General features: G+C 55.0%; 1 protein-coding gene across 2 annotated transcripts in view; it reads left to right on the forward strand.

Annotated features, from left to right (window-relative positions):
* The window catches only part of LOC142483290 (glycine N-acyltransferase-like), an 87,592-nt gene that overhangs the window by 24,266 nt on the left and 38,182 nt on the right, over window positions 1-25,144 (forward strand). For both annotated transcript variants that reach the window (XM_075583383.1, XM_075583384.1), the window contains exon 5: window positions 18,471-18,615. In XM_075583383.1, the coding sequence (XP_075439498.1) occupies window positions 18,471-18,615 (145 nt within the window). The remainder of the gene's footprint in view (window positions 1-18,470; window positions 18,616-25,144) is intronic.

Below are 25,144 nucleotides of genomic sequence, written 5' to 3' on the forward strand. Positions count from 1 at the left end.
GAAGGAGCGGTTACCCCGGGTCACGGTGGACCAGAACTTATTAACACTTTTATTTTTTTGGGATTCTCGATTTGAAGACAACAAGGAGGCAAAATAAATTGTCATTTATTTCCTTAATAGACAAACACACGACAACCTCAGAATACACGTAATACAACACTTACTGGGACGGGGAAACAAAATAAGTTGTCCTTTGCACGGAAGCGCAAGAAATAAAGTCTCTGGCTTAAAGTCCTCTTGGCTAGGTCGCAGGGCGCAGGGCGCAGGCCGCAGGGCGCAGGCCGCAGGTCGCAGGTCACAGGTCGCAGGTCACAGGGCGCCGAACTAATATTTCCGCCAAATGGAAGAAGTTTTTTCTTTTCCGTTGGAATTTGTCCGGGAGTCCCCAGGTCTAACGAATTCCTGAAGTAGGGGTAAATCCTTAGTTACCATGTTGTTAACCCCTTGCGTCCTGGAACCGCTACCGCTGTACTTGAACGGAATCTTGAGCAAAGCTTGGATAAGTCATGAATCACCCGGGGATAGCCCGGCAGGCAGGTTTATAGGCTTTTGCTCGCTCTCCCCCCGGCCCCCCCGAGCCCGCTCCCCGCTCGCTCCCCCCGGCCTCCCCGAGTACGCTCCCAGCCCGTTCCCCCCTGGCCCCCCCTAGCCCACTCCCAGCTCGCTCCCCCCGGCCCCCCCTAGCCCGCTCCCAGCCCGTTCTCCCGAGTCAGAGGAGGGCCGCAGGGTAGGAGCGCGCTCTAGCAGTGTGAGAAGTGTCTGCTGCTACAGCGAGCGCTTCTTACCCCGCGCAGTCCTGCCTGCCCTGCTCACACTATCCTGCTGCTACAGCGAGCGCTTCTTACCCCGCGCAGTCCTGCCTGCTCTGCTCACATTATCCTGCTGCTACAGCGAGCGCTTCTTACCCCATGCAGTCCTGCCCGCTCTGCTCACACTATCCTGCTGCTACAGCGAGCGCTTCTTACCCCGTGCAGTCCTGCCTGCTCTGCTCACACTATCCTGCTGCTACAGCGAGCGCTTCTTACCCCGTGCAGTCCTGCCTGCTCTGCTCACACTATCCTGCTGCTACAGCGAGCGCTTCTTACCCCGTGCAGTCCTGCCCGCTCTGCTCACACTATCCTGCTGTTACAGCGAGCGCTTCTTACCCCGTGCAGTCCTGCCCGCTCTGCTTACACTGTCCTGCTGCTACAGCGAGCGCTTCTTACCCCGTGCAGTCCTGCCCGCTCTGCTCACACTATCCTGCTGCCACAGCGAGCGCTTCTTACCCCGTGCAGTCCTGCCCGCTCTGCTCACACTATCCTGCTGCCACAGCGAGCGCTTCTTACCCCGTGCAGTCCTGCCCGCTCTGCTCACATTATCCTGCTGTTACAGCGAGCGCTTCTTACCCCGTGCAGTCCTGCCCGCTCTGCTTACACTGTCCTGCTGCTACAGCGAGCGCTTCTTACCCCGTGCAGTCCTGCCTGCTCTGCTCACACTATCCTGCTGCTACAGCGAGCGCTTCTTACCCCGTGCAGTCCTGCCTGCTCTGCTAACACTATCCTGCTGCTACAGCGAGCGCTTCTTACCCCGTGCAGTCCTGCCTGCTCTGCTCACACTATCCTGCTGCTACAGCGAGCGCTTCTTACCCCGTGCTGTCCTGCCTGCTCTGCTCACACTATCCTGCTGCTACAGCGAGCGCTTCTTACCCCATGCAGTCCTGTCTGCTCTGCTCACACTATCCTGCTGCTACAGCGAGCGCTTCTTACCCCGTGCAGTCCTGCCTGCTCTGCTCACGCTATCCTGCTGCTACAGCGAGCGCTTCTTACCCCGTGCAGTCCTGCCTGCTCTGCTCACACTATCCTGCTGCTACAGCGAGCGCTTCTTACCCTGTGCAGTCCTGCCTGCTCTGCTCACACTATCCTGCTGCTACAGCGAGCGCTTCTTACCCCGCGCAGTCCTGCCTGCTCTGCTCACGCTATCCTGCTGCTACAGCGAGCGCTTCTTACCCCGTGCAGTCCTGCCTGCTCTGCTCACGCTATCCTGCTGCTAAAGCGAGCACTTCTTACCCCGTGCAGTCCTGCCTGCTCTGCTCACACTATCCTGCTGCTACAGCGAGCGCTTCTTACCCCGTGCAGTCCTGCCTGCTCTGCTCACACTATCCTGCTGCTACAGCGAGCGCTTCTTACCCCGTGCAGTCCTGCCTGCTCTGCTCACGCTATCCTGCTGCTACAGCGAGCGCTTCTTACCCCGTGCAGTCCTGCCTGCTCTGCTCACGCTATCCTGCTGCTAAAGCGAGCACTTCTTACCCCGTGCAGTCCTGCCTGCTCTGCTCACACTATTCTTGTTCCCGCTGCCCCCCCCGCATCCCGGCATTTCCCCTCCGCCTGACTCCTGAGAGATGATCTGGGGGGATTATGATGATCGGAGGGGGTGATGATATGATGATGATGATGATGATGATGATGATGATGATGATCTGGGGGGGAGATGATGATGATGATGATGATCTGGGGGGGGAGATGATATGATGATCGGGGGGGAGATTATATAATCTGGGGAGTGGAGATTATATGATGCTGATGATGATCTTGGGGAGGGGAGATGATGATGATCTGGGGGAGATGATATGATGAGGGGGACTGAGGGAGATATGATGATGAGGGGGGCTGAGGGAAATATGATGATGATGAGGGGGGCTGGGGGAGATACGATGATCTGCAGGGGGAGATGATATGATGAGGGGGACTAAGGGAGATATGATGACGATGAGGGGGGCTGGGGGAGATATGATGATCTACGGGGGGAGATATGATGATGATCTAGGGGGGAGATGATATGATGATGGGGACTGAGGGAGGTATGATGATGATGAGGGGGCTGGTGGAGATATGATGATGATGGGCACTCCTGCAGCGTTGTTTGCTCTGGGCTGCAGGAGACTAGGGAGGACGTGGCGAACGCATCACAGAGCTGGTTGGCCCTCATTGGCTGAACCAGTGTCAGGTATCGGCGTTCTCCTCGCTCCCCACACAGAGCACTCCCTCCCCGCAGGGAGCCCCTGGACACACAAAACAATCCTGCCTTACCGGCCTCCATGGCTCCTCGCCCCTGCCGCCATCGCGGGATCACTCCTCTCGGCGATTCCTCTGCTCAGCGCCGGGCGCGCCCACGTCCTCCTACACGCACACCTGCACCATCAACTGTCTCGGTTCACACGCATACACGAGTTACTGAGCACGCTCAGTCTGCACACTCTTATTCCCGTCCCCCGGACCTCAGGCTCCGCCCCCGCACACTGCACGGGCATACTCAGGTTACTAACAAGACTCACCTGGCCTGTTATGCCTGCACCAATCTGCAGTGTCTCCCTGTAGCTCTTCCTGTCCCGCCTCTGTTCCTAATTGGACCTTCCTGCTTTATCTAGCTCCTCTCTGCTCTCAGTCTTTGCTCGACATAGTCTCTGTATGGAAGTACTTCTGGATTCTCTCAGTGTTTTCACAGGTTCTGATGCAGCTCGTACGACTACCCCCTCTGGCTCTCGATCTCGGCACTCCTTGGACAACGCTCACTCTGGTAACCCCTTGAACACGGCTTGGACTACGACCTATCTCCACTCTCCACTCCCTGACTTCGGCAAGGCATCATTCACTCTATCTCTACAACCGGTACCGGCAAGTATTGTCTACCTTACTACACCTGTCCTGGCAACGCTTCATACCACACTCCGGACACGCTCCCTTTGCTGCGGGTGCGTGTATTGCCACTTCCCCCTTCAGCTCAGGGGACGGGTCTGGTCTGCGGGCAGCACCGGCGTAACAACCAGCTCACGTGACGCTGACGTCACGCGACTGCAGCCTGGAAGACAAATTCACATGTCTTGGCAAAATGTCGCAGCGTCAACATGCTACAGCGCAGCGGGCACTTTTGGAACTACCCTTCGAGATCGTGTAAGTGTCCCAAAAATGCACGCGCGCGTCGTGACGCCGGCACCCTGAGCACGTGCGGTCCAAATCTGTTTTCCATGGAGCAGTTTGGCCCATCTCACTTTACAAGTTGTGCCGGCCTGGTCTATGCAGTCAGCCCGGGCAGTTACATAGATGCCAGGATGTCTGCACAGTCATTAAAGTTCAAAGGAGGAAGGAAGTCTGGAGCTCAGAGAACTGTTTGGTGAGCAGGGAAAGGCTAAGTGCCAGATCCAGAGGGGGCACCCCACCCTCTGGCCTGGTGAAGCCTGCGCAGCGGGGGAAATATGAATTAGCTGGGGGAAGTTGCTGCTCGGTGGCGCGTTTCCCATTGGCTAGTTCATATTTCCCCCTGTGACGGGAGCTTTGTGACAGGCTATTAATAATACACACAAAAAAAATAATATATATAACTGGGTTGAACTGGTACGAGACTTAGATATGATAAAATATAATTTATTCCTTGATAAAGGTGAACACACAAAATATACAAATAACAGGCAAAATATGGACACTTACTTAAAGATGGAAATGATGAAACAGTCACATCTGGACTGGCAGTTCATACCGCAATCTTTATCATCCCAAGACATTGCATAGCATTTCTCTCTGCAATCAAGATGGTATAAAAGAACCCAGGATATCTGGGTTACCACAATTTATATACCTTTGGTAACCCTATCCTTAACATTAAGTACAGGTGATTGGTTTGCAATTACCTCCAGCCACTCTCTAACGTGGGAACACATTTTGATACCCGCCCCCCAGCTAGTTGGCACAGGCGCAGTAGAACTCTGGGGTCTCATTTCTGCAGGCCCACATTTGCATCAGGAATGCCAGCCAGTCTACCAAACGGAATTCCTGGCAGGAAACCCTTTGTTGTAAGGTGTGAAATGGGACACTTAAAGCCTGCTCTGGTTTGAGTCGTCTCCGCCCTCAGGTAAACAGTGAAGGTGACAAAATCCTTTGAACAATACTTAAGTCCTAGACATTTGGTCGCCTCTCGGACCATATGCTGCCCTGTTATAAAAAAGAATTTCCTCTGGTTCCTGTCCATACCTTGGGACACAGTATTAAAGATAAAACACAAACCTATTAAAATATCTGGTTCCGTTGGGTCCTTGATAAAGGTGAACACACAAAATATACAAATAACAGGCAAAATATGGACACTTACATAAAGATGGAAAGAAATGATGAAACAGTCCCAGCTGGACTGGCAGTTCATACAGCAACCTTCATCATCCCAAGACACGAAAAGCCATGAAAAGACCTTGCATGCAGACATTGCATGAAGACATGAGGACATGAAAACATGAAGCACTGAGTAAGAGGGTGTTACGCCGGTACTGCCCGCAGACCAGACCCGTCCCTTCTACTGAGGTGAGGAATGTATATGGGCACGCACCCGCAGCAAAAGGAGCGTGTCCTGAGTGTGGTGATTTTGGCGTTGCCAGGTGACGTTTAGCTAGCAATACTTGCCGGTACCGGTGTAGAAGTGCCGTCGTCGTTGCCATTTTAGCCAAGGTCAGGGATTGGAGAATTCCAGAAGGTCGTTGTACAAGCGGGGGTCGAGAGCCAGAGAAAGACATCCGCCAAGCAAAGTCGTAACCTGAGAGAATGAGAGAGAGAATGCCAGAGTAGAATCCTAGTGGAAACTATGTCGAGCAATGAGTGAGAGAAAGTACAGGCATTATAAAGTGTGGCTGACCAATCAGAGGTGGAGGCAGGCCCGGAGGAGTGCGTGGAGCCATCCTGGATAGGTCCACTTGATTGGCAGGCAGATGAGGACTCTTGTTTTGGCAGGAGGTGCTATTAGTGTGCTGGGGGCGGGTTTTCACTGCTAGAGCAGTGAATAAATTATCTTCACCCGGCGCGCGCTGTTCAGGCGAGCGGCCGGGACACATAGCAGCTGCATGAGAGAAGGAAGATCTCGCAGGAGCGCGAGAACGCTGAGGACGGCGGGGAACCCCCAGGGCAGCAGGAGCAAACATCTCTAGCAAACATCTCTAACAAACATGTCTAGCAAACATCTCTTTGAAGCTTTTTGAAGCAGCTTTTTGACTTCCATTGAAGTGTGAAGTATCACATTTAAAAAAACATTCAGTTTCTTGGTTTCTGCCTCCAACATAAACAATTAGGCAATTTAGCCTTTGATCATTAGGCTATGTAAATTCTAGCATGATGTCCTTCCTGCTCATTACCATAATAGAGGGAGTCTGCAGTTTTCAGAACAGAACCAAAATTCCATATACACTCTAAATAACTTTATAACTTCAGTTCAGTAGTACTTACTGGCACGCGAGAAATTTTAATACATTCTGTCACACATGACGCTCCCAATGAGACTAAATATTACCGTGTAATACTAAAATTAAGCGAGATATTAATATCTGCCTCTTAGTATCTGTTAAACCTCAGGTGTCTGTATTAGTTAGTTGCGGGTAAGTCCCACGAATACACATACAGTATGTAGTTTTTAGCACGTTCAGCCGAGGACATCTCATAATATTCTTATATTTAATACGGTCACTCATCCTGATATCTCCCTGTGTAACCGCACTCCTGGCCCCCATCAAAAAATCCTTTGAAGCAGGGACCCCTGGGTAGGGAACATTTGTCACCTGGTGTTAGATGTCATACCCAATGCCCCAGACCTCCTGAATTAGAGGCGTTTGTAAGTGTGAGTTATAACGCTCACAACCCACTCTAGCTTCCTGCAAACAGGTATTAACATACTGTACACTAAAAACCCCTTCTGCTTTTTCCACCCAACTTCAATCAGCCCTTTGAAGCCCAGATTTTCTGAAAAGACACCCCACAGTTGTATTTGCTTAAACTGTAGCTTATTAACCCCTTAAGCCCCAGTGTGTGTGGTGCAGACACTGGCCCAGAAAAAATACATTTTTTACAGGGGAATAAGCATTTGGATATTGAAGCGAGGTAAAAACACATTACTGGACCTCAGTCCAGTTAACCCCTTGCTTCCCAGGTGAGGGTAGAGGGTGGCCAATTGGGGTGTAACCCCTTTAATCCCGGGCCAAATCCTCTCGATCGTCACACCTCCCCTGCTCAAGGGGTGCCTGGTGCCCCAGCTGCCTCCCCCTGGCACTGGGCTACCACTGGTGCCCTTGAAGCACTCAATAAGTCCTGAGGGGTTGGCCTGGCAAAATTGTCCTCCGGCATTGTCCAGTACATTGTCCTGGCCACAGTGGATCGTGAAGTCCAGATCCTGCGGAGCAGGGCTCCACCGTGGCCGCCGGGCATTCTCCTTTGCCTCCCTCTGCCTCCTACCCAGTGCCTGGTGAACCCAGTCCATGGTGAAGGGGCCCCTTTGCAGACCAGGCTGCACACTACCCAGAGACTGGCATGTCTCTGCACCAACAGGAGACTAGCTATCCAGCACAGACCGTCGCTTTCCTGTCAACCAAGTCTGGGACAGGGCTATGTCACCATTCTGTAGGGACCCTACCTGCCCTGGCCCTGTGCCCACCTGTAGCTGTTCTGCTATACTCCTGACTCTCCTCCCTGGCTGCCTATCTACCCACAGCCCGCCCTTTGGGAACCCTGGGGGATATGTCAGGGGGGTCACTCCTGGCCAGTCAGAACAAGGGACCTCCTGCCTACCTAGCCCACCCCTAGCTTCTACTAGCTGCCTGACACCCCACTGACTTCCTATCTCCCCCTGCTCCCCAGTGTCTCCTTGCCTAGCCTCCCCTAGGCCCAGCACCTCAGTCTGCTGCTTACCTCCCTGCAGCCCACCTGCACTCCTCTCCTCCCTGGGCAATCCTAACCCAGACCCTGGAACTACCTGAGTGCACTTACCTCCCTGACCTTGCCTCCCCCTTACCAGGGATGAGCTCAGGGGCACCTCTCCAGTTGCAACCGCCTTAGCTCTTGGCTGGCAGGTATCCCTGGGGTGGCACAAGCTGGCCACTGCCCATGATACCCCCAGCCCATAGCCAGGCTGCAACAGGGGGTTGCTGATCTGAGACACCCCCTGAGGCTCTGCCAGGGTAATGCAGACACCAGGTAGGTAAATAGAGAAAAATAATAAAATTTTATTTAAACTCATCTATTCCAAAAATATATATATATATATACATAAACACACTAATAAAAAGTTAAAACCAACGTCTCTCTTGTTTACACAGTATCTACCAGACTCTGCAAATATATTCAAACCTAGTGCCAAATGTCCACTGATTGTGATATTTTCTATGAAATGATATATATGCAAGATAGTCTGGGAAGTGTAGAGTACCCAAACTTGGGTTATGGCATGGGGAAAAGTATCAAATGGTTGCTACTAACGGTTTCAGTGTTTGAAACAAAGTAAGGGATAGTGTTGCAATCCTGACAGCTCAAAAAAGTGTGCGTGTCTGCTTCTGCTTGCAGCAGTGAATCCTACACATCCAATAACATTCTTGTGACCATTCAGCAGATGTATGTATTATTTAATCCTTCAAATACTTAAGATGTTCAGATTAGGTATATGCATTTGTCTTCATTTATGCAGTATAATCAAACAATAGACCATACAGTGCTGTCTAAGCTGTTTCTGAGGTCAGCCGTCACAGATGAACATCAGGGAGCATTGTCATTGCAGTTCATAACATATTTTTACCCCAATTAAATTACAGAAGTAGCAACTCATATACCAGTGAAACGCTATCTAAGCTGTTAGCCAACAGCCATCACAGATAAATTACACAAACTGACTCAAAAACGCAAATAGAGTGCCACGTGTTATACATGGGGTTAATACCCTCGTGGCATATATCAATCCTAATGCTTTAGTAGTATGACAAGGCTTAGTATTCCTGCGTTATACGAAAGTATATAGAGCCATACAACCGTGATTCTCCATGCCTCTGCTGTTAGTTCAATACACTGTGTACAGCGTGTTTCTCCAAGCTGACTGACATCATCAGTGGTGGCGTCGCCAGGCTGCCCTTAATATAATATAATAATAATGGGAAACTCTAGCTGCCATACCTGCTGCTGTCCCTCCCCGGCTACCACTAGCCCTTCTTCTCCCACTGAGATCTGATGCTGGCTACCTACCTGCAGCCTCCCCTCACTCCGCTTCTCCCTAGCTAATCCTAGCCTGGATCCTAGGGATACCTGAGTGAGGCCATCTCCCTGACACTGTCTCCCCATTACCGGGGATGAGCTCAGGGTTGCTGGTGCAGATGCACCCACCTTAGCTTCTGGCCGGCAGGTAATGTGGGGGTGGTCTAACTTTGCCACAACCCCTGATACCTCCAGCCCATAGCAAGGCTGCAACAGTGGGGCTCTTAACTGAGAGTCCCCTTGCTGCTCCGCCAGGGTAATGGGGAAGCCTGGCTGCCCTACAAGCTGCCCTTCCTTCCCCTCCCCTGGTACCCCTATCTCCTGCCACCCCCCGGTCACCCCTATAGTGAACAAACAGGGTACAGTCATAGGGAAAAATAAGTCAGAGTCAGTCTGTGACTTGGTCTGGCTTACCTCGCTGGTCCCCGCAGAGACCGCCGCCTTCGTTGGTCCCAATTGCAGGGGGACTGGAGTGGCCGCTGCCGGCACCATCTGGGCCGGTAAGCACCGGGCCGCTGCCGTGACAGCGTCCGGGTTGGGTACAGGTACAACGGTGCAGGACAAGGGTCCCAGGTCTTTGTGGAGGAACACAGCTCCATGCAAACTTGGTAAAATAACCCCTCCCGCAAACCCTGTCCCTCCCCCCAAATAAAATTGCCGCCGGCAGGATGCCGGAGTGGGGGCTTCTTCTCCGCCGCCGGTCCTCTGCCGGGATCAGGTGGATGGCCGCCGCTCTCCGCCGCTGTTGCTGATGCAGCCCGTCCAGGTTCTCCAGGAGACGTCCCGAGGAAGGTTGTCGCCCCGGCTGGGCGGGAGCCATCAGAGGATGCCGCTAACTGGGTCATCTTTTCCGGAGCTCGTGAGCGCTGGCCCTGAGGGGCGTCTTCGCCAGACCGTGCATGGTCAGGGCACCGGGCATTAATGTGGCCCGTTTGGTGGCAGTTCCGCAGCGCCTGCCGGAGCTTCTCCGCCACCGGTGGACTAACCCCAGCAAGGGGCAACGGAGTCCAGAGTGGAGTTGCTTGAGCGCCGGGCTCATTCCAGAGCTTCTCCGCTGCCGGTGGACTAACCCCAGCAAGGGGCAACGGAGTCCAGAGCGGAGTTGCTTGAGCGCCGGGCTCTGGGAGGGGATAAGCGGGTCGGTGTGGTACCGACGCCAGGAACTGGGTCCACTTCGCCGGGAACCACGTCTTGCCCAACGCACACACCAGTGCTAGCTCTTTCAGGGAAAATGGACGGACCACCACAACGGCCATTACCTCTCCTGGTGCAAGACTTCCGTGGTCTCCGAGACCACCCGCTCCCTCCCCAAGTCTCTGCCGTCCTGGAGCTGGGTCCATTCCCTGCTCTCCGGGGGGTTTGATGGTTACAGCAGCTGCAGCTGTGGATCTTTGCTCAGCCTGCCGGGTTTCATGCTCACCGATCGCTGACTCTCTCTCAGCCTTGCCAGCTGCTGGTCCCCGCGCCGACTTGATGCACTCCTCCGGTCTCGGTGCCCGGCTCCAGTCAGACGGATGGCCGGCACTTTGGTTCTGGAGGCAATGCTTCTCACAAGTAGGGGAACAGTGAGGAGGTGCCATATCTTGTGTTATATGTTGTACACTGTGTGTTCAATATCTTTAGTCCCAGGAACTTGCAATTACCATCAAGTTCCCACTATATTACAGTATCCCACAGTACACTAGTAATACAGGTCCAGTTCAATCCCACCGCTTGCCACCAGTTTTATTAATAAACCTGTGACGGGAGCTTTGTGACAGGCTATTAATAATACACAAAAAAAATATATATATAACTGGGTTGAACTGGTACGAGACTTAGATATGATAAAATATAATTTATTCCTTGATAAAGGTGAACACACGAGATATACAAATAACAGGCAAAATATAGACACTTACTTAAAGATTAGGACAAGAAAGCCATCAGGATACAGAATGGGCCATTTCTTCCGTATTTCAGCTGACATCACAGCAAGACTTGCAGCTCATGAATGAAGACACATGCATGAAGACATGAGGACATGAAAGACATGAAGCACTGAGTAAGGGGGGACTCTGGTTTATATACCATTTCCACCCTTCTCTTACATTCAAGGCACCGAGCTGTCTAGCAAACATCTCTTTGAAGCTTTTTGAAGCAGCTTTATGACTTCCATTGAAGTGTGAAGTATCACACTTAAAAAAACATTCAGTTTCTTGGTTCCTGCCTCCAATATAAACAATTAGGCAATTTAGCCTTTGATCATTAGGCTATGTAAATTCTAGCTGGATGTCCTTCCTGCTCATTACCATAATAGAGGGAGTCTGCAGTTTTCAGAACAGAACCAAAATTCCATATACACTGTAAATAACTTCATAACTTCAGTTGAGTAGTACTTACTGGCACGCGAGACATTTTAATACATTCCGTCACACATGACGCTCCCAATGAGACTAAATATTACCGTGTAATACTTAAATTAAGAGAGATATTAATATCTGCCTCTTAGTATCTGTTAAACCTCAGGTGTCTGTATTCGTTAGTTGCGGGTAAGTCCCACGAATACACATATGTAGCTTTTAGCACGTTCAGCCGAGGACATCTCATAATATTCTTATATTTAATATGGTCACTCATCCTGATATCTCCCTGTGTAACCGCACCCCTGGCCCCCATCAAAAAATCCTTTGAAGCAGGGACCCCTGGGTAGGGAACATTTGTCACCTGGTGTTAGATTTCACACCCAATGCCCCAGACCTCCTGAATCAGAGGCGTTTGTAAGTGTGAGTTATAATGCTCACAACTCACTCTAGCTTCCTGCAAACAGGTATTAACATACTGTACACTAAAAACCCCTTCTGCTTTTTCCACCCAACTTCAATCAGCCCTTTGAAGCCCAGATTTTCTGAAAAGACACCCCACAGTTGTATTTGCTTAAACTGTAGCTTATTAACCCCTTAAGCCCCAGTGTGTGTGGTGCAGACACTGGCCCAGAAACAATACATTTTTTACAGGGGAATAAGCATTTGGATATTGAAGCAAGGCAAAACACATTACTGGACCTCAGTCCAGTTAACCCCTTGCTTCCCACGTGAGGGTAGAGGGTGGCCAATTGGGGTGTAACCCCTTTAATCCCAGGCCAAATCTTCTCGATCGTCACACCTCCCCACCCAGTTTTTCAAACAGGCTTGGCACGCCCCCTCCTCTGACATCAGCAGCCAGACGAGCCCCGTTCTGATTGGCTGGTGGGAAAAGTTCCCACGCTCTGATTGGCCGCCAGTCCCTGTTCCATGTTAGACATAGGATACGAGGTCTATGTAAGGGACTGCCCAATCAGAGAGCTCCCTCTCTCTCTCTGTCTCTCAGACTGACAGGCAATCTTGGGACTGGGCCCAGTAACGCGCCGGCGGGTTTGCCCCAGTGTTTTGCTCGGAATAGCAAAGCTCTAGGCATTGAGGTGCCGGGGAGCCCAGCCGAGTGGAGGACAAGTTCTGAGGAATAATGTTACTTGCTCCAGTCCAGTGACGCGGAGAGGACGAGGTAAGCCTTTGCTGAAGCAGGCGCCCTGCACCTATTGGAGGCTAGTTGTCACCCCCAGACTCCCAGTGGATGATCCCAGAAAGGTATATGTGACATAGTGAAGTCAACCCCTATCAGTTATGCCTGGGAGACATATATCTGAGTGCTTCATCCAGCACTCATAAGGGTTAACTCAGGTGGAAGTTAGGTAAGCAGGATGTAAGCTGACACCTGATAGCCAGCAAAGTAGAAAAGGATCTTGTGACTGGCAGTAGCTGTCTCTCTCTCAGACCAGAGCACATGGATATATGTGCTGCTAGCCAGATGGATATAGTACACTACTTACTGCAACCAAAGAAAGAATTTTTCCTTTGTTTTTCTGACTGTTTAAAAGACTCTTATGGTTTGGTTCTGGTTTAGCCAGCCAGCCTGCTAGATAGGCCTGCTGTGTTAGTCATTTTCTCCCATTGTGGAGAAGGATTTGCTTTGTTTAAAGGGACAGTGTACCCGCATGTTATGTTGCTGTGGAGAAATAAAGCCACTGAACGTTTTCATTTACCCTGAAACTACACGTGTGGACTGTTCCCTGACCTCGGCTACAGGCCGTCCTGCCACAGGTGGTGTCAGAAGTGGGATGTCGGACGAGCCCTGTATCTGAAGGGCAAAAAAAAAAAATGGAGAAATTTTTTAATCAGTTCCTTGAGCAACAGCTCCAGCTAGCAGAGAAGCAAGCAGAGCGACAAGCCCAGCAAGATGAGCGAGAGGCCCGGCGAGAGGAAAAGCTACTCCAACTGCTGATCGAAGGCCGAGCCCCAGGCAGACCAGAGATTCCAAATAACCCACCGGTGATGCTGCATAAAATGAAGCCAACCGAAGACCCAGAGGCATTCCTCCTCACTTTTGAAACAGTAGCCACGGCCCACGGCTGGACAGTTGATCGCTGGGTAACGACTCTGGCTCCTCTCCTCATAGGAGAAGCTCAGGCAGCCTACCAGGCTCTTCCAGCAGATGAGGCCATGGACTATCAGCAACTTAAGGCTGCTATTCTGGATCGCCTAGGCCTTACTCCAGAGACCTACCATCAGCGGTTCCGGACAGTCAAATATACAAACCGAGACAGACCCCGGGTCGTAGCCCACCGCTTAGTAGACTTATGTACCAGGTGGATACAACCGGAGAAGCATACCCAGGCAGAGATCCTTGAACAGTTTGTGCTGGAGCAGTTCATACAGATACTGCCCCCCTCCTCCCGCTCCTGGGTAAAAAGACACGCTGCATTTTCCCTAAATTCAGCGGTCCGCTTGGTGGAAAACTTCCTTGGCGACGACATCCAACAGGATAGCTGGGAACGATCTGTGCAAACACCAGTTGCTTCCGGTGATGCTAGAGGCAGGAGAGCAGACAATCGAGGGGTCTACAACCCACCAGCTCGGGAGATCCAGTCAAGCCGATCGGAAGACCCTTTCCCATCTCGGAGGGTTCCTGGTACAAACTCCCGCAGAGACGCCCGTCCCGGGTCCGAGGCCATTGGATCACTCAAGGGAGGCCGCCACCCACAGTATTCCCCGAGAACCTGGACTCCTGTCACCCATCCGGTGGAGAGGATAACCCCACCAACCAGAAGGGAGGATCCCATCCAACAGCGGAGAGGTCCAAACACCGAGCCCCGTCGAGAGCTTCCGCTGACGACCGAGTTTGCGGACTCAGGAGATGATGAGGTGGACTGTTCATATGGCAGAACCACTGCCACAGCTTGTCTCCGAGGGGACCACAATCCGTGGTTAGTCCCAGCATCTCTGGAGGGGAAAAAAGTAAAAGCCATGCTGGACTCGGGATCTGGAAAAACCCTGATCCTAGAGGGCCTAATTCCAAGCAACAGACTATCTTATGACTCTCCTTGGAATATCTAATGTATCCATGGGGATACAAAGAGATACCCGACGGCAAACGTTCTACTGCGTATCCAGGATCAAGAGGCTAGCCTACTAGTGGGAGTTGCTCCCTGGCTACCTGCTCCTGTTCTACTTGGCCGAGACTGGCCCTACTTCGAAACATTCTTGGCCCCTACTCCTACGGAGCCTACTTCTCTGGTGCCAGAGAAGCCCGGAGACTTGTTTCCTTTTTCCCCAGAGATTTTCCCCCGAAGACACCACGTCCCAAAGACACGTAAACAGAGACGTGCGGAAAAAGAGGACTGGTTAAGAAAGGCTGGGACTCTTGGTAACATTAGTCAGCCCAAAGGACTGCAGGTCATGGCCGGGGATTACCAGGGTGGGGAACAGATAGATACGGGAATTTTGCCAAACCTGGATCTTCCTGACTTCTGTCAGAGGCAGAGGGAGGACCCAGCTCTGGCTAGACAATATGAGAAGGTGGTACAGGTCAACAACAAGATAATGGATGAACAAGGTGTAAAAGTGTTTCCACATTTTGAACTGTTGAATGACATCCTATATCGTGTAAATAAGGTTACACAAACAGGGGAGGTCATTCGACAGATGCTATTCCCTAAAGGGTTAATTAAAACAGTGTTCACCCTAGCCCATACTCTCCCATGGGGTGGTCATTTGGGCAGAGATAAGACCACGGACCGCATCTCGTCCCGGTTTTACTGGCCAGGCATACATGGTGACATCATGAAACTATGGGAGACATGTCCTGAATGCCAGTTAACTAGCCAAAAAGGACAGAAGCCGGCTCCCTTGGTCCCTCTGCCTTGGTAGCCGTCCCATTTGAGAGAATTGGGGTAGATCTGGTCGGACCTTTAGAACCCTCTGCGAAGGGACATAAATTTATACTCGTTGTTGTAGATTATGCCACCAGATATCCTGAGGCCTTCCCTCTGAGATCAGCCACTGCTAAACAGGTTGCCCACAGGCTGTTAGAACTGTTCTCTAGGGTAGGACTTCCCCAAGTAATGTTAACTGACCAGGGAACAAATTTCATGGCAAAGTTAATGCAGGATGTCCTGAAGTTATTGGAGGTAAAATCCGTCCGGACCTCAGTCAACCATCCTCAGACTGATGGATTGGTAGAGAGGTTTAACCGTACTTTAAAAACCATGCTTAGGAAGTTTGTGGACACTGAAAAGCGAGCTTGGGATGAACTTCTCCCTTTCCTGTTGTTTGCGGTACGAGAAGTTCCCCAATCATCCACAGGCTTCTCCCCGTTTGAGCTCCTATATGGACACCAACCTCTGGTTATTCTCGACCAACTGAAGGAATCCTGGGAGGAGGAGCCCTCCCCCTCCAAGAATACCCTTCAGTATGTCATAGACCTTAGAAACCGCCTAGACATGATAGGTCGGTTTGCTAAGGAAAACCTCAAATCTGCTCAAGAACGTCAAGAAAGGCAGTACAACCAGAATGCTCGCTTGAGGGTCTTCCAACCTGGGGACCAGGTAATGCTACTACTACCGACATCAGAGAGTAAACTCCTTGCGAAGTGGCAGGGTCCTTTCCAAGTTCTCCGCCGCACCGGGGAGGTGAACTATGAGATCTCTCAACCAGGGTCCAGGAAGGGTAAACAAATCTACCACGTGAACCTCCTGAAACCCTGGAAACCGATGAGATCGCTGTTCATCCACCCTCGGGAAGGAGAGACGGATTTGGGTCCACAGCTTCCAAAGGGTAGTACGTACAATGACCATCAGGTTCCCATGGGACGGCAGTTAACAACGGAACAAAGGTCAGACCTACTAGAATTATGTGACCAGTTCCCAGATGTTTTTTCTGAGCTGCCAGGGCAGACTGATTTAGTGTCCCATAAAATTGAGACAGAACCTGGCGTAAAAGTACGGTCCCGTCCCTATAGATTGCCAGAGGGCCGAAAAGACCTGGTAGAGAGGGAGATAATAGACATGTTGGAATTGGGCGTGATCGAGGAGTCCCACAGCGAATGGTGTAGCCCTATAGTGTTGGTCCCTAAACCAGATGGGAAGTTGAGGTTTTGCGTGGATCTGCGAAAGGTAAATGCTGTATCCAGATTTGATGCATACCCAATGCCTAGGGTGGATGAATTGCTTGACTCGCTTGGTAAAGCAGAGTATATCTCCACCCTAGATCTCACGAAAGGATATTGGCAGATACCTCTAGCGGAAGAATCCAAATGCAAAACTACCTTCGCCACCCCTCTCGGTTTATACCAATTCGTCACTATGCCATTTGGGTTACATGGGGCTCCAGCCACGTTCCAAAGGTTAATGGACAAGGTACTATGACCCCATAGGGCATATGCCGCGGCCTACTTGGATGACATTGTCATCTATAGCAGACACTGGCAGTCTCATATAAGAAGGTTAAGGGCAGTCCTAACGTCCTTAAGAGAAGCAGGGCTCACTGCAAATCCAAAAAAATGTGCCCTGGGTAAATCCACTACAAAGTACTTGGGCTATGCCGTTGGGGGAGGGATAGTAAGGCCACTAGCTAGCAAGGTGGCCGCCATAAAGGAAGTCCCCACCCCACAGACAAAGACACAGGTCCGCGCCCTTTTGGGGTTAGCAGGGTATTACAGGCGGTTTATCCCCAATTTTTCAGAAATTTCTGCACCCCTAACAGATCTGACAAAAAAGAGTGCCCCGACCCAAGTTAAATGGTCTTGGGAGTGCCAAGACGCCTTTGACATACTTAAAAGTGCCAGTCAGAGGGCCCCGCTCTTCGGAGCCCAGATTTTAAAGAGCCCTTCATCATCCAGACGGATGCCTCAGAGGTAGGACTGGGAGCAGTGCTGTCCCAGCAATTTGATGGTGTTGAACACCCCATACTGTTCATCAGCCGGAAGCCGTTCCCAAGGGAAGTGAGGTATTCTGTCATTGAGAAGGAGTGCCTCGCTGTAAAATGGGCAATTGAGGCCTTGAGACATTATGTCGCCAGAATACACTTCACCTTGGTCACTGACCATGCGCCCTTGAAGTGGTTAAACACCATGAAGTACACAAACTCAAGGTTGACAAGGTGGTATATGGCCCTCCTACCCTTCTCTTTTGATATTCAGCAGAGACCTGGAAAGGACCATGGAAATGCTGATTTTTTGTCATGAGAAGGAGTGGAGGGTCGGGCTTCAGCCGTGTGGGACACTAGCCACACACAAACAGGGGAGGTATGTGACAGAGTGAAGTCAACTCCTATCAGTTATGCCTGGGAGACATATGTCTGAGTGCCTCATCCAGCACTCATAAGGGTTAACTCAGGTGGAAGTTAGGTAAGCAGGATGTAAGCTGACACCTGAGAGCCAGCAAAGTAGAAAAGGATCTTGTGACTGGCAGTAGCTGTCTCTCTCTCAGACCAGAGCAGACGGATAGATGTGCTGCTAGCCAGACGGATACAGCACACTACTTACTGCAGCCAATGTAAGATTTGTTCCTTTGTTTTTCTGACTGCTTAAAAGACACTTACGGTTTGGTTATGGTTTAGCCAGCCAGCCTGCTAGATAGGCCTGCTGTGTTAGTCAGTTTCTCCCATTGTGGAGCAGGATTTGCTTTGTTTAAAGGGACAGTGTACCCGCATGTTATGTTGCTGTGGAGAAATAAAGCCATTGAACGTTTTCATTTACCCTGAAACTACATGTGTGGACTGTTCCCTGACCTCGGCTACAGGCCGTCCTGCCACAGTATAAATGTGTTAAAATTCCCGGTCTCCCATGTGCTGCGGCAGACACCAAATTGACCTAAGCCAGAGACGCAATTTTAAAATGTCCTTCTTCCCCTGACATCTGAGACGCCATTTTTAAATGCCTAAGCCCCGGACATCTGGCCCCCCTGCCAATGGCGTCTCTGGCCCAGCGGTGAGATGTCATTGACGCGAAGTGCGTAGCGGTGGATTGCCGGTGCCGACTTGGAGCGTATAACAGTGCAGTGAGGGGAGAGATGGTTACATTCCAAAGCGCCCGATGCGTTCCGCTGCGAAGTTTCTCTTTAATCATCGCACTTTCATCCTGCCCTCCCCCCCCCTTCAGGGTGCCAGCCAGCGTTGGAGGCGGTGCTTAGTGATGTCAGCGCCAAGCGTGGAAGCAGCATGCGGACCACCAGCAACCGTCTGTATGTAATGGAGGACATCCAAAGCGCGGGGGGGCCCGAGAGCAAGCAGTCCTGCACTGCGAGGTAATCTCCCCCCACGTCTCTCCTCCCCCCATCTCTCCTCTCCCCTGTCTCTCTACACTGACACCACACAAATCCTGCCCTGCAGCCCTCTCTGCTATTCCTGCGCTGACCCCAACACACAGCATCTGCGCGTCCGTGTCTGCGTGACGTCACATGACTCCACAACGTCATTTGACGCCGGAGCCAAGCAGGGAGAGGGGGTGCTAGCCGGAGGGGAGATGGGACGCATGTAGAAAATTTTGTGCACCCCTGCACTACGGTCTCCTGTTCCCCAGCGCCTCTCTCCCTGTTACCCCAGCGCCTCTCTCCCTGTTCCCCAGCGCGCCTCTCTCCCTGTTCCCCAGCGCGCCTCTCTCCCTGTTCCCCCGCGCCTCTCCCTGTTCCCCAGCACCTCTCTCCCTGTTCCCCAGCGCCTCTCTCTCCCTCTTCCCCAGCGCCTCTCTCTCCCTGTTCCCCCGCGCCTCTCCCTGTTCCCCAGCACCTCTCATCCTGTTCCCCAGCGCCTCTCTCTCCCTGTTCCCCAGCGTGCCTCTCTCCCTGTTCCCCAGCGCCTCTCTCTCCCTGTTCCCCAGCGCCTCTCTCTCCCTGTTCCCCAGCGCCTCTATTCCTGTTCCCCAGCGCACCTCTCTCCCTGTTCCCCAGCGCGCCTCTCCCCTGTTCCCCCGTGCCTCTCCCTGTTCCCCAGCACCTCTCTCCCTGTTCCCCAGCGCCTCTATCTCCCTGTTCCCCAGCGCCTCTCTCTCCCTGTTCCCCCGCGCCTCTCCCTGTTCACAAGCACCTCTCTCCCTGTTCCCCAGCGCCTCTCTCTCCCTGTTCCCCATCGCGCCTCTCTTCCTGTTCCCCAGTGCACCTCTCTCCCTGTTCCCCAGCGCACCTCTCTCCGTGTTCCCCAGCGCACCTCTCTCCCTGTTCCCCATCGTGCCTCTCTCCCTGTTCCCCAGCGCCTCTCTCCCTGTTCCCCAGCGCCTCTCTCTCCCTGTTCCCCAGCGCGCCTCTCTCCCTGTTCCCCAGCACCTCTCTCTCCCTTTTCCCCAGCGCCTCTCTCTCCCTGTTCCCCAGCACCTCTCTTCCTGTTCCCCAGCGCACCTCTCTCCCTGTTCACCAGCGCACCTCTCTCCCTGTTCCCCCGTGCCTCTCCCTGTTCCCCAGCACCTCTCTCCCTGTTCCCCAGCGCCTCTCTCTCCCTGTTCCCCAGCGCCTCTCTCTCCCTGTTCCCCCGTGCCTCTCCCTGTTCCCCAGCACCTCTCTCCCTGTTCCCCAGCGCCTCTCTCTCCCTGTTCCCCAGTGCACCTCTCTCCCTGTTCCCCAGCGCACCTCTCTCCGTGTTCCCCAGCGCGCCTCTCTCCCTGTTCCCCAGCGCGCCTTTCTCCCTGTTCCCCAGCGCACCTCTCTCCCTGTTCCCCAGCGCACCTCTCTCCCTGTTCCCCATCGTGCCTCTCTCCCTGTTCCCCAGCGCCTCTCTCCCTGTTCCCCATCGTGCCTCTCTCCGTGTTCCCCAGCGCACCTCTCTCCCTGTTCCCCAGCGCGCCTTTCTCCCTGTTCCCCAGCGCGCCTCTCTCCCTGTTCCCCAGCGCACCACTCTCCCTGTTCCCCAGCGCGCCTCTCTCCCTGTTCCCCAGCGCCTCTCTCCCTGTTCCCCAGCGCGCCTCTCTCCCTATTCCCCAGCGCAACTCTCTCCCTGTTCCCCAGCGCGCCTCTCTCCCTATTCCCCAGCGCAACTCTCTCCCTGTTCCCCAGCGCGCCTCTCTCCCTGTTCCCCAGCGCACCTCTCTCCCGATTCCCCAGCGCAACTCTCTCCCTGTTCCCCAGCGCCTCTCTCTCCCTGTTCCCCAGCGCCTCTCTCCCTGTTCCCCAGCGCCTCTCTCCCTGTTCCCCAGCGCACCTCTCTCCCTGTTCCCCAGCGCGCCTCTCTCCCTGTTCCCCAGGGCGCCTCTCTCCCTGTTCCCCAGCGCCTCTCTCCCTGTTCCCCAGCACCTCTCTCCCTGTTCCTCAGCGCCCCTCTCCCTGTTCCCCAGCGCCTCTCTCCCTGTTCCCCAGCGCACCTCTCTCCCTGTTCCCCAGCGCACCTCTCTCCCTGTTCCCCAGCGCCTCTCACCCTGCTCCTCAGCGCACCTCTCTCCCTGTTCCCCTGCGCACCTCTCTCCCTGTTCAACAGCGCGCCTCTCCCTGTTCCCCAGTACCTCTCTCCCTGTTCCCCTGCGCACCTCTCTCCCTGTTACCCAGCGTCTCTCTCCCTGTTCCCCAGTGCCTCTCTCCCTGTTCCCCAGCACCTCTCTCTCCCTGTTCCCCAGCGCACCTCTCTCCCTGCTCCCCAGCGCACCTCTCTCCCTGTTCCCCTGCGCACCTCTCTCCCTGTTCCCCAGCGTGCCTCTCCCTGTTCCCCAGTACCTCTCTCCCTGTTCCCCTGTGCACCTCTCTCCCTGTTACCCAGCGTCTCTCTCCCTGTTCCCCAGCACTTCTCTCCCTGTTCCCCAGCGCGTCTCTCTCTCCCTGTTCCCCTGCGCACCTCTCTCCCTGTTCCCCAGCACCTCTCTCCCTGTTCCCCAGTGCGTCTCTCTCTCCCTGTTCCCCAGCACCTCTCTCCCTGTTCCCCAGCGCCTCTCTCCCTGTTCCCCAGCACCTCTCTCCCTGTTCCCCAGCGCGTCTCTCTCTCCCTGTTCCCCTGCGCACCTCTCTCCCTGTTCCCCAGCACCTCTCTCCCTGTTCCCCAGCGCGTCTCTCTCTCCCTGTTCCCCAGCACCTCTCTCCCTGTTCCCTAGCGCCTCTCTCTGTTCCCCAGAGCGACTTTCTCCCTGTTCCCCAGCGCGCCTCTCTCCCTGTTCCCCAGCGCGCCTCTCTCTCTGTTCCCCAGCGCCTCTCTCCCTGTTCCCCAGCGCACCTCTCTCCCTGTTCCCCAGCACCTCTCTCCCTGTTCCCCAGCACCTCTCTCCCTGTTCCCCAGCGCACCTCTCTCCCTGTTCCCCAGCACCTCTCTCCCTGTTCCCCAGCGCCTCTCTCCCTGTTCCCCAGCTCCTCTCACCCTGTTCCCCAGCGCACCTCTCTCCCTGTTCCCCAGCACCTCTCTCCCTGTTCCCCAGCATCTCTCTCCCTGTTCCCCAGCTCCTCTCTCCCTGTTCCCCAGCACGCCTCTCTCCCTGTTCCCCAGCGCACCTCTCTTCCTGTTCCCCAGCGCACCTCTCACCCTGTTCCCCAGCGCCTCTCTCCCTGTTCCCCAGCGCCTCTCTCCCTGTTCCCCAGCGCGCCTCTCTCCCTGTTCCCCAGCGCCTCTCTCCCTCTTCCCCAGCGCACCTCTCACCCTGTTCCCCAGCGCGCCACTCTCCCTGTTCCCCAGCACCTCCCTCCCTGTTCCCCAGCGCCTCTCTCCCTGTTCCCCAGCGCCTCTCTCCCTCTTCCCCAGCGCACCTCTCACCCTGTTCCCCAGCGCGCCACTCTCCCTGTTCCCCAGCACCTCTCTCCCTGTTCACCAGCGCGCCTCTCTCCCTGTTCACCAGCGCGCCTCTCCCCCTGTTCCCCAGCGCCTCTCTCCCTCTTCCCCAGCGCCTCTCTCCCTGTTCCCCAGCGCGCCTCTCTCCCTGTTCCCCAGCGCCTCTCTCCCTCTTCCCCAGCGCACATCTCACCCTGTTCCCCAGCACCTCTCACCCTGTTCCCCAGCACCTCTCTCCCTGTTCCCCAGCGTCTCTCTCCCTGTTCCCCAGCACCTCTCTCCCTGTTCCCCAGCGCGTCTCTCTCTCCCTGTTCCCCTGCGCACCTCTTTCCCTGTTCCCCAGCACCTCTCTCGCTGTTCCCCAGCGCGTCTCTCTCTCCCTGTTCCCCAGCACCTCTCTCCCTGTTCCCCAGCGCCTCTCTCCCTGTTCCCCAGCGCGACTCTCTCCCTGTTCCCCAGCGCGCCTCTCTCCCTGTTCCCCAGCGCCTCTCTCCCTGTTCCCCAGCGCACCTCTCTCCCTGTTCCCCAGCACCTCTCTCCCTGTTCCCCAGCACCTCTCTCCCTGATCCCCAGCGCACCTCTCTCCCTGTTCCCCAGCACCTCTCTCCCTGATCCCCAGCGCCTCTCTCCCTGTTCCCCAGCTCCTCTCACCCGGTTCCCCAGCGCACCTCTCTCCCTGTTCCCCAGCACCTCTCTCCCTGTTCCCCAGCGTCTCTCTCTCTGTTCCCCAGCTCCTCTCTCCCTGTTCCCCAGCACGCCTCTCTCCCTGTTCCCCAGCGCACCTCTCTTCCTGTTCCCCAGCGCACCTCTCACCCTGTTCCCCAGCGCCTCTCTCCCTGTTCCCCAGCGCCTCTCTCCCTGTTCCCCAGCGCGCCTCTCTCCCTGTTCCCCAGCGCCTCTCTCCCTCTTCCCCAGCGCACCTCTCACCCTGTTCCCCAGCGCGCCTCTCTCCCTGTTCCCCAGCACCTCTTTCCCTGTTCCCCAGCGCGCCTCTCTCCCTGTTCACCAGCGCGCCTCTCTCCCTGTTCCCCAGCGCCTCTCTCCCTGTACCCTAGCGCCTCTCTCCCTGTTCCCCAGCGCGCCTCTCTCCCTGTTCCCCAGCGCCTCTCTCCCTGTTCCCCAGCGCGCCTCTCTCCCTCTTCCCCAGCGCACCTCTCACCCTGTTCCCCAGCACCTCTCTCCCTGTTCCCCAGCGCTCCTCTCTCCCTGTTCCCCAGCGCGCCTCTCTTCCTCTTCCCCAGCGCACCTCTCACCCTGTTCCCCAGTACCTCTCTCCCTGTTCCCCTGCGCACCTCTCTCCCTGTTACCCAGCGTCTCTCTCCCTGTTCCCCAGCACCTCTCTCCCTGTTCCCCAGCGCGTCTCTCTCTCCCTGTTCCCCTGCGCACCTCTCTCCCTGTTCCCCAGCACCTCTCTCCCTGTTCCCCAGCGCCTCTCTCTCCCTGTTCCCCAGTGCACCTCTCTCCCTGTTCCCCAGCGCACCTCTCTCCGTGTTCCCCAGCGCGCCTCTCTCCCTGTTCCCCAGCGCGCCTTTCTCCCTGTTCCCCAGCGCACCTCTCTCCCTGTTCCCCATCGTGCCTCTCTCCCTGTTCCCCAGCGCCTCTCTCCCTGTTCCCCATCGTGCCTCTCTCCGTGTTCCCCAGCGCTACTCTCTCCCTGTTCCCCAGCGCGCCTTTCTCCCTGTTCCCCAGCACGCCCCTCTCCCTGTTCCCCAGCGCACCACTCTCCCTGTTCCCCAGCGCGCCTCTCTCCCTGTTCCCCAGCGCCTCTCTCCCTGTTCCCCAGCGCGCCTCTCTCCCTATTCCCCAGCGCAACTCTCTCCCTGTTCCCCAGCGCGCCTCTCTCCCTATTCCCCAGCGCAACTCTCTCCCTGTTCCCCAGCGCGCCTCTCTCCCTGTTCCCCAGCGCACCTCTCTCCCGATTCCCCAGCGCAACTCTCTCCCTGTTCCACAGCGCACCTCTCTCCCTGTTCCCCAGCGCCTCTCTCTCCCTGTTCCCCAGCGCCTCTCTCCCTGTTCCCCAGCGCCTCTCTCCCTGTTCCCCAGCGCCTCTCTCCCTGTTCCCCAGCGCACCTCTCTCCCTGTTCCCCAGCGCGCCTCTCTCCCTGTTCCCCAGGGCGCCTCTCTCCCTGTTCCCCAGTGCCTCTCTCCCTGTTCCCCAGCACCTCTCTCCCTGTTCCTCAGCGCCCCTCTCCCTGTTCCCCAGCGCCTCTCTCCCTGTTCCCCAGCGCACCTCTCTCCCTGTTCCCCAGCGCACCTCTCTCCCTGTTCCCCAGCGCCTCTCACCCTGCTCCTCAGCGCACCTCTCTCCCTGTTCCCCTGCGCACCTCTCTCCCTGTTCAACAGCGCGCCTCTCCCTGTTCCCCAGTACCTCTCTCCCTGTTCCCCTGCGCACCTCTCTCCCTGTTACCCAGCGTCTCTCTCCCTGTTCCCCAGCGCCTCTCTCCCTGTTCCCCAGCACCTCTCTCTCCCTGTTCCCCAGCGCACCTCTCTCCCTGCTCCCCAGCGCACCTCTCTCCCTGTTCCCCTGCGCACCTCTCTCCCTGTTCCCCAGCGTGCCTCTCCCTGTTCCCCAGTACCTCTCTCCCTGTTCCCCTGTGCACCTCTCTCCCTGTTACCCAGCGTCTCTCTCCCTGTTCCCCAGCACTTCTCTCCCTGTTCCCCAGCGCGTCTCTCTCTCCCTGTTCCCCTGCGCACCTCTCTCCCTGTTCCCCAGCACCTCTCTCCCTGTTCCCCAGTGCGTCTCTCTCTCCCTGTTCCCCAGCACCTCTCTCCCTGTTCCCCAGCGCCTCTCTCCCTGTTCCCCAGCACCTCTCTCCCTGTTCCCCTGCACACCTCTCTCCCTGTTACCCAGCGTCTCTCTTCCTGTTCCCCAGCACCTCTCTCCCTGTTCCCCAGCGCGTCTCTCTCTCCCTGTTCCCCTGCGCACCTCTCTCCCTGTTCCCCAGCACCTCTCTCCCTGTTCCCCAGCGCGTCTCTCTCTCCCTGTTCCCCAGCACCTCTCTCCCTGTTCCCTAGCGCCTCTCTCTGTTCCCCAGAGCGACTCTCTCCCTGTTCCCCAGCGCGCCTCTCTCCCTGTTCCCCAGCGCGCCTCTCTCCCTGTTCCCC

The sequence above is a fragment of the Ascaphus truei genome, unplaced genomic scaffold (assembly GCF_040206685.1).
Source record: "Ascaphus truei isolate aAscTru1 unplaced genomic scaffold, aAscTru1.hap1 HAP1_SCAFFOLD_315, whole genome shotgun sequence".
NCBI classification, from domain to species: domain Eukaryota; kingdom Metazoa; phylum Chordata; class Amphibia; order Anura; family Ascaphidae; genus Ascaphus; species Ascaphus truei.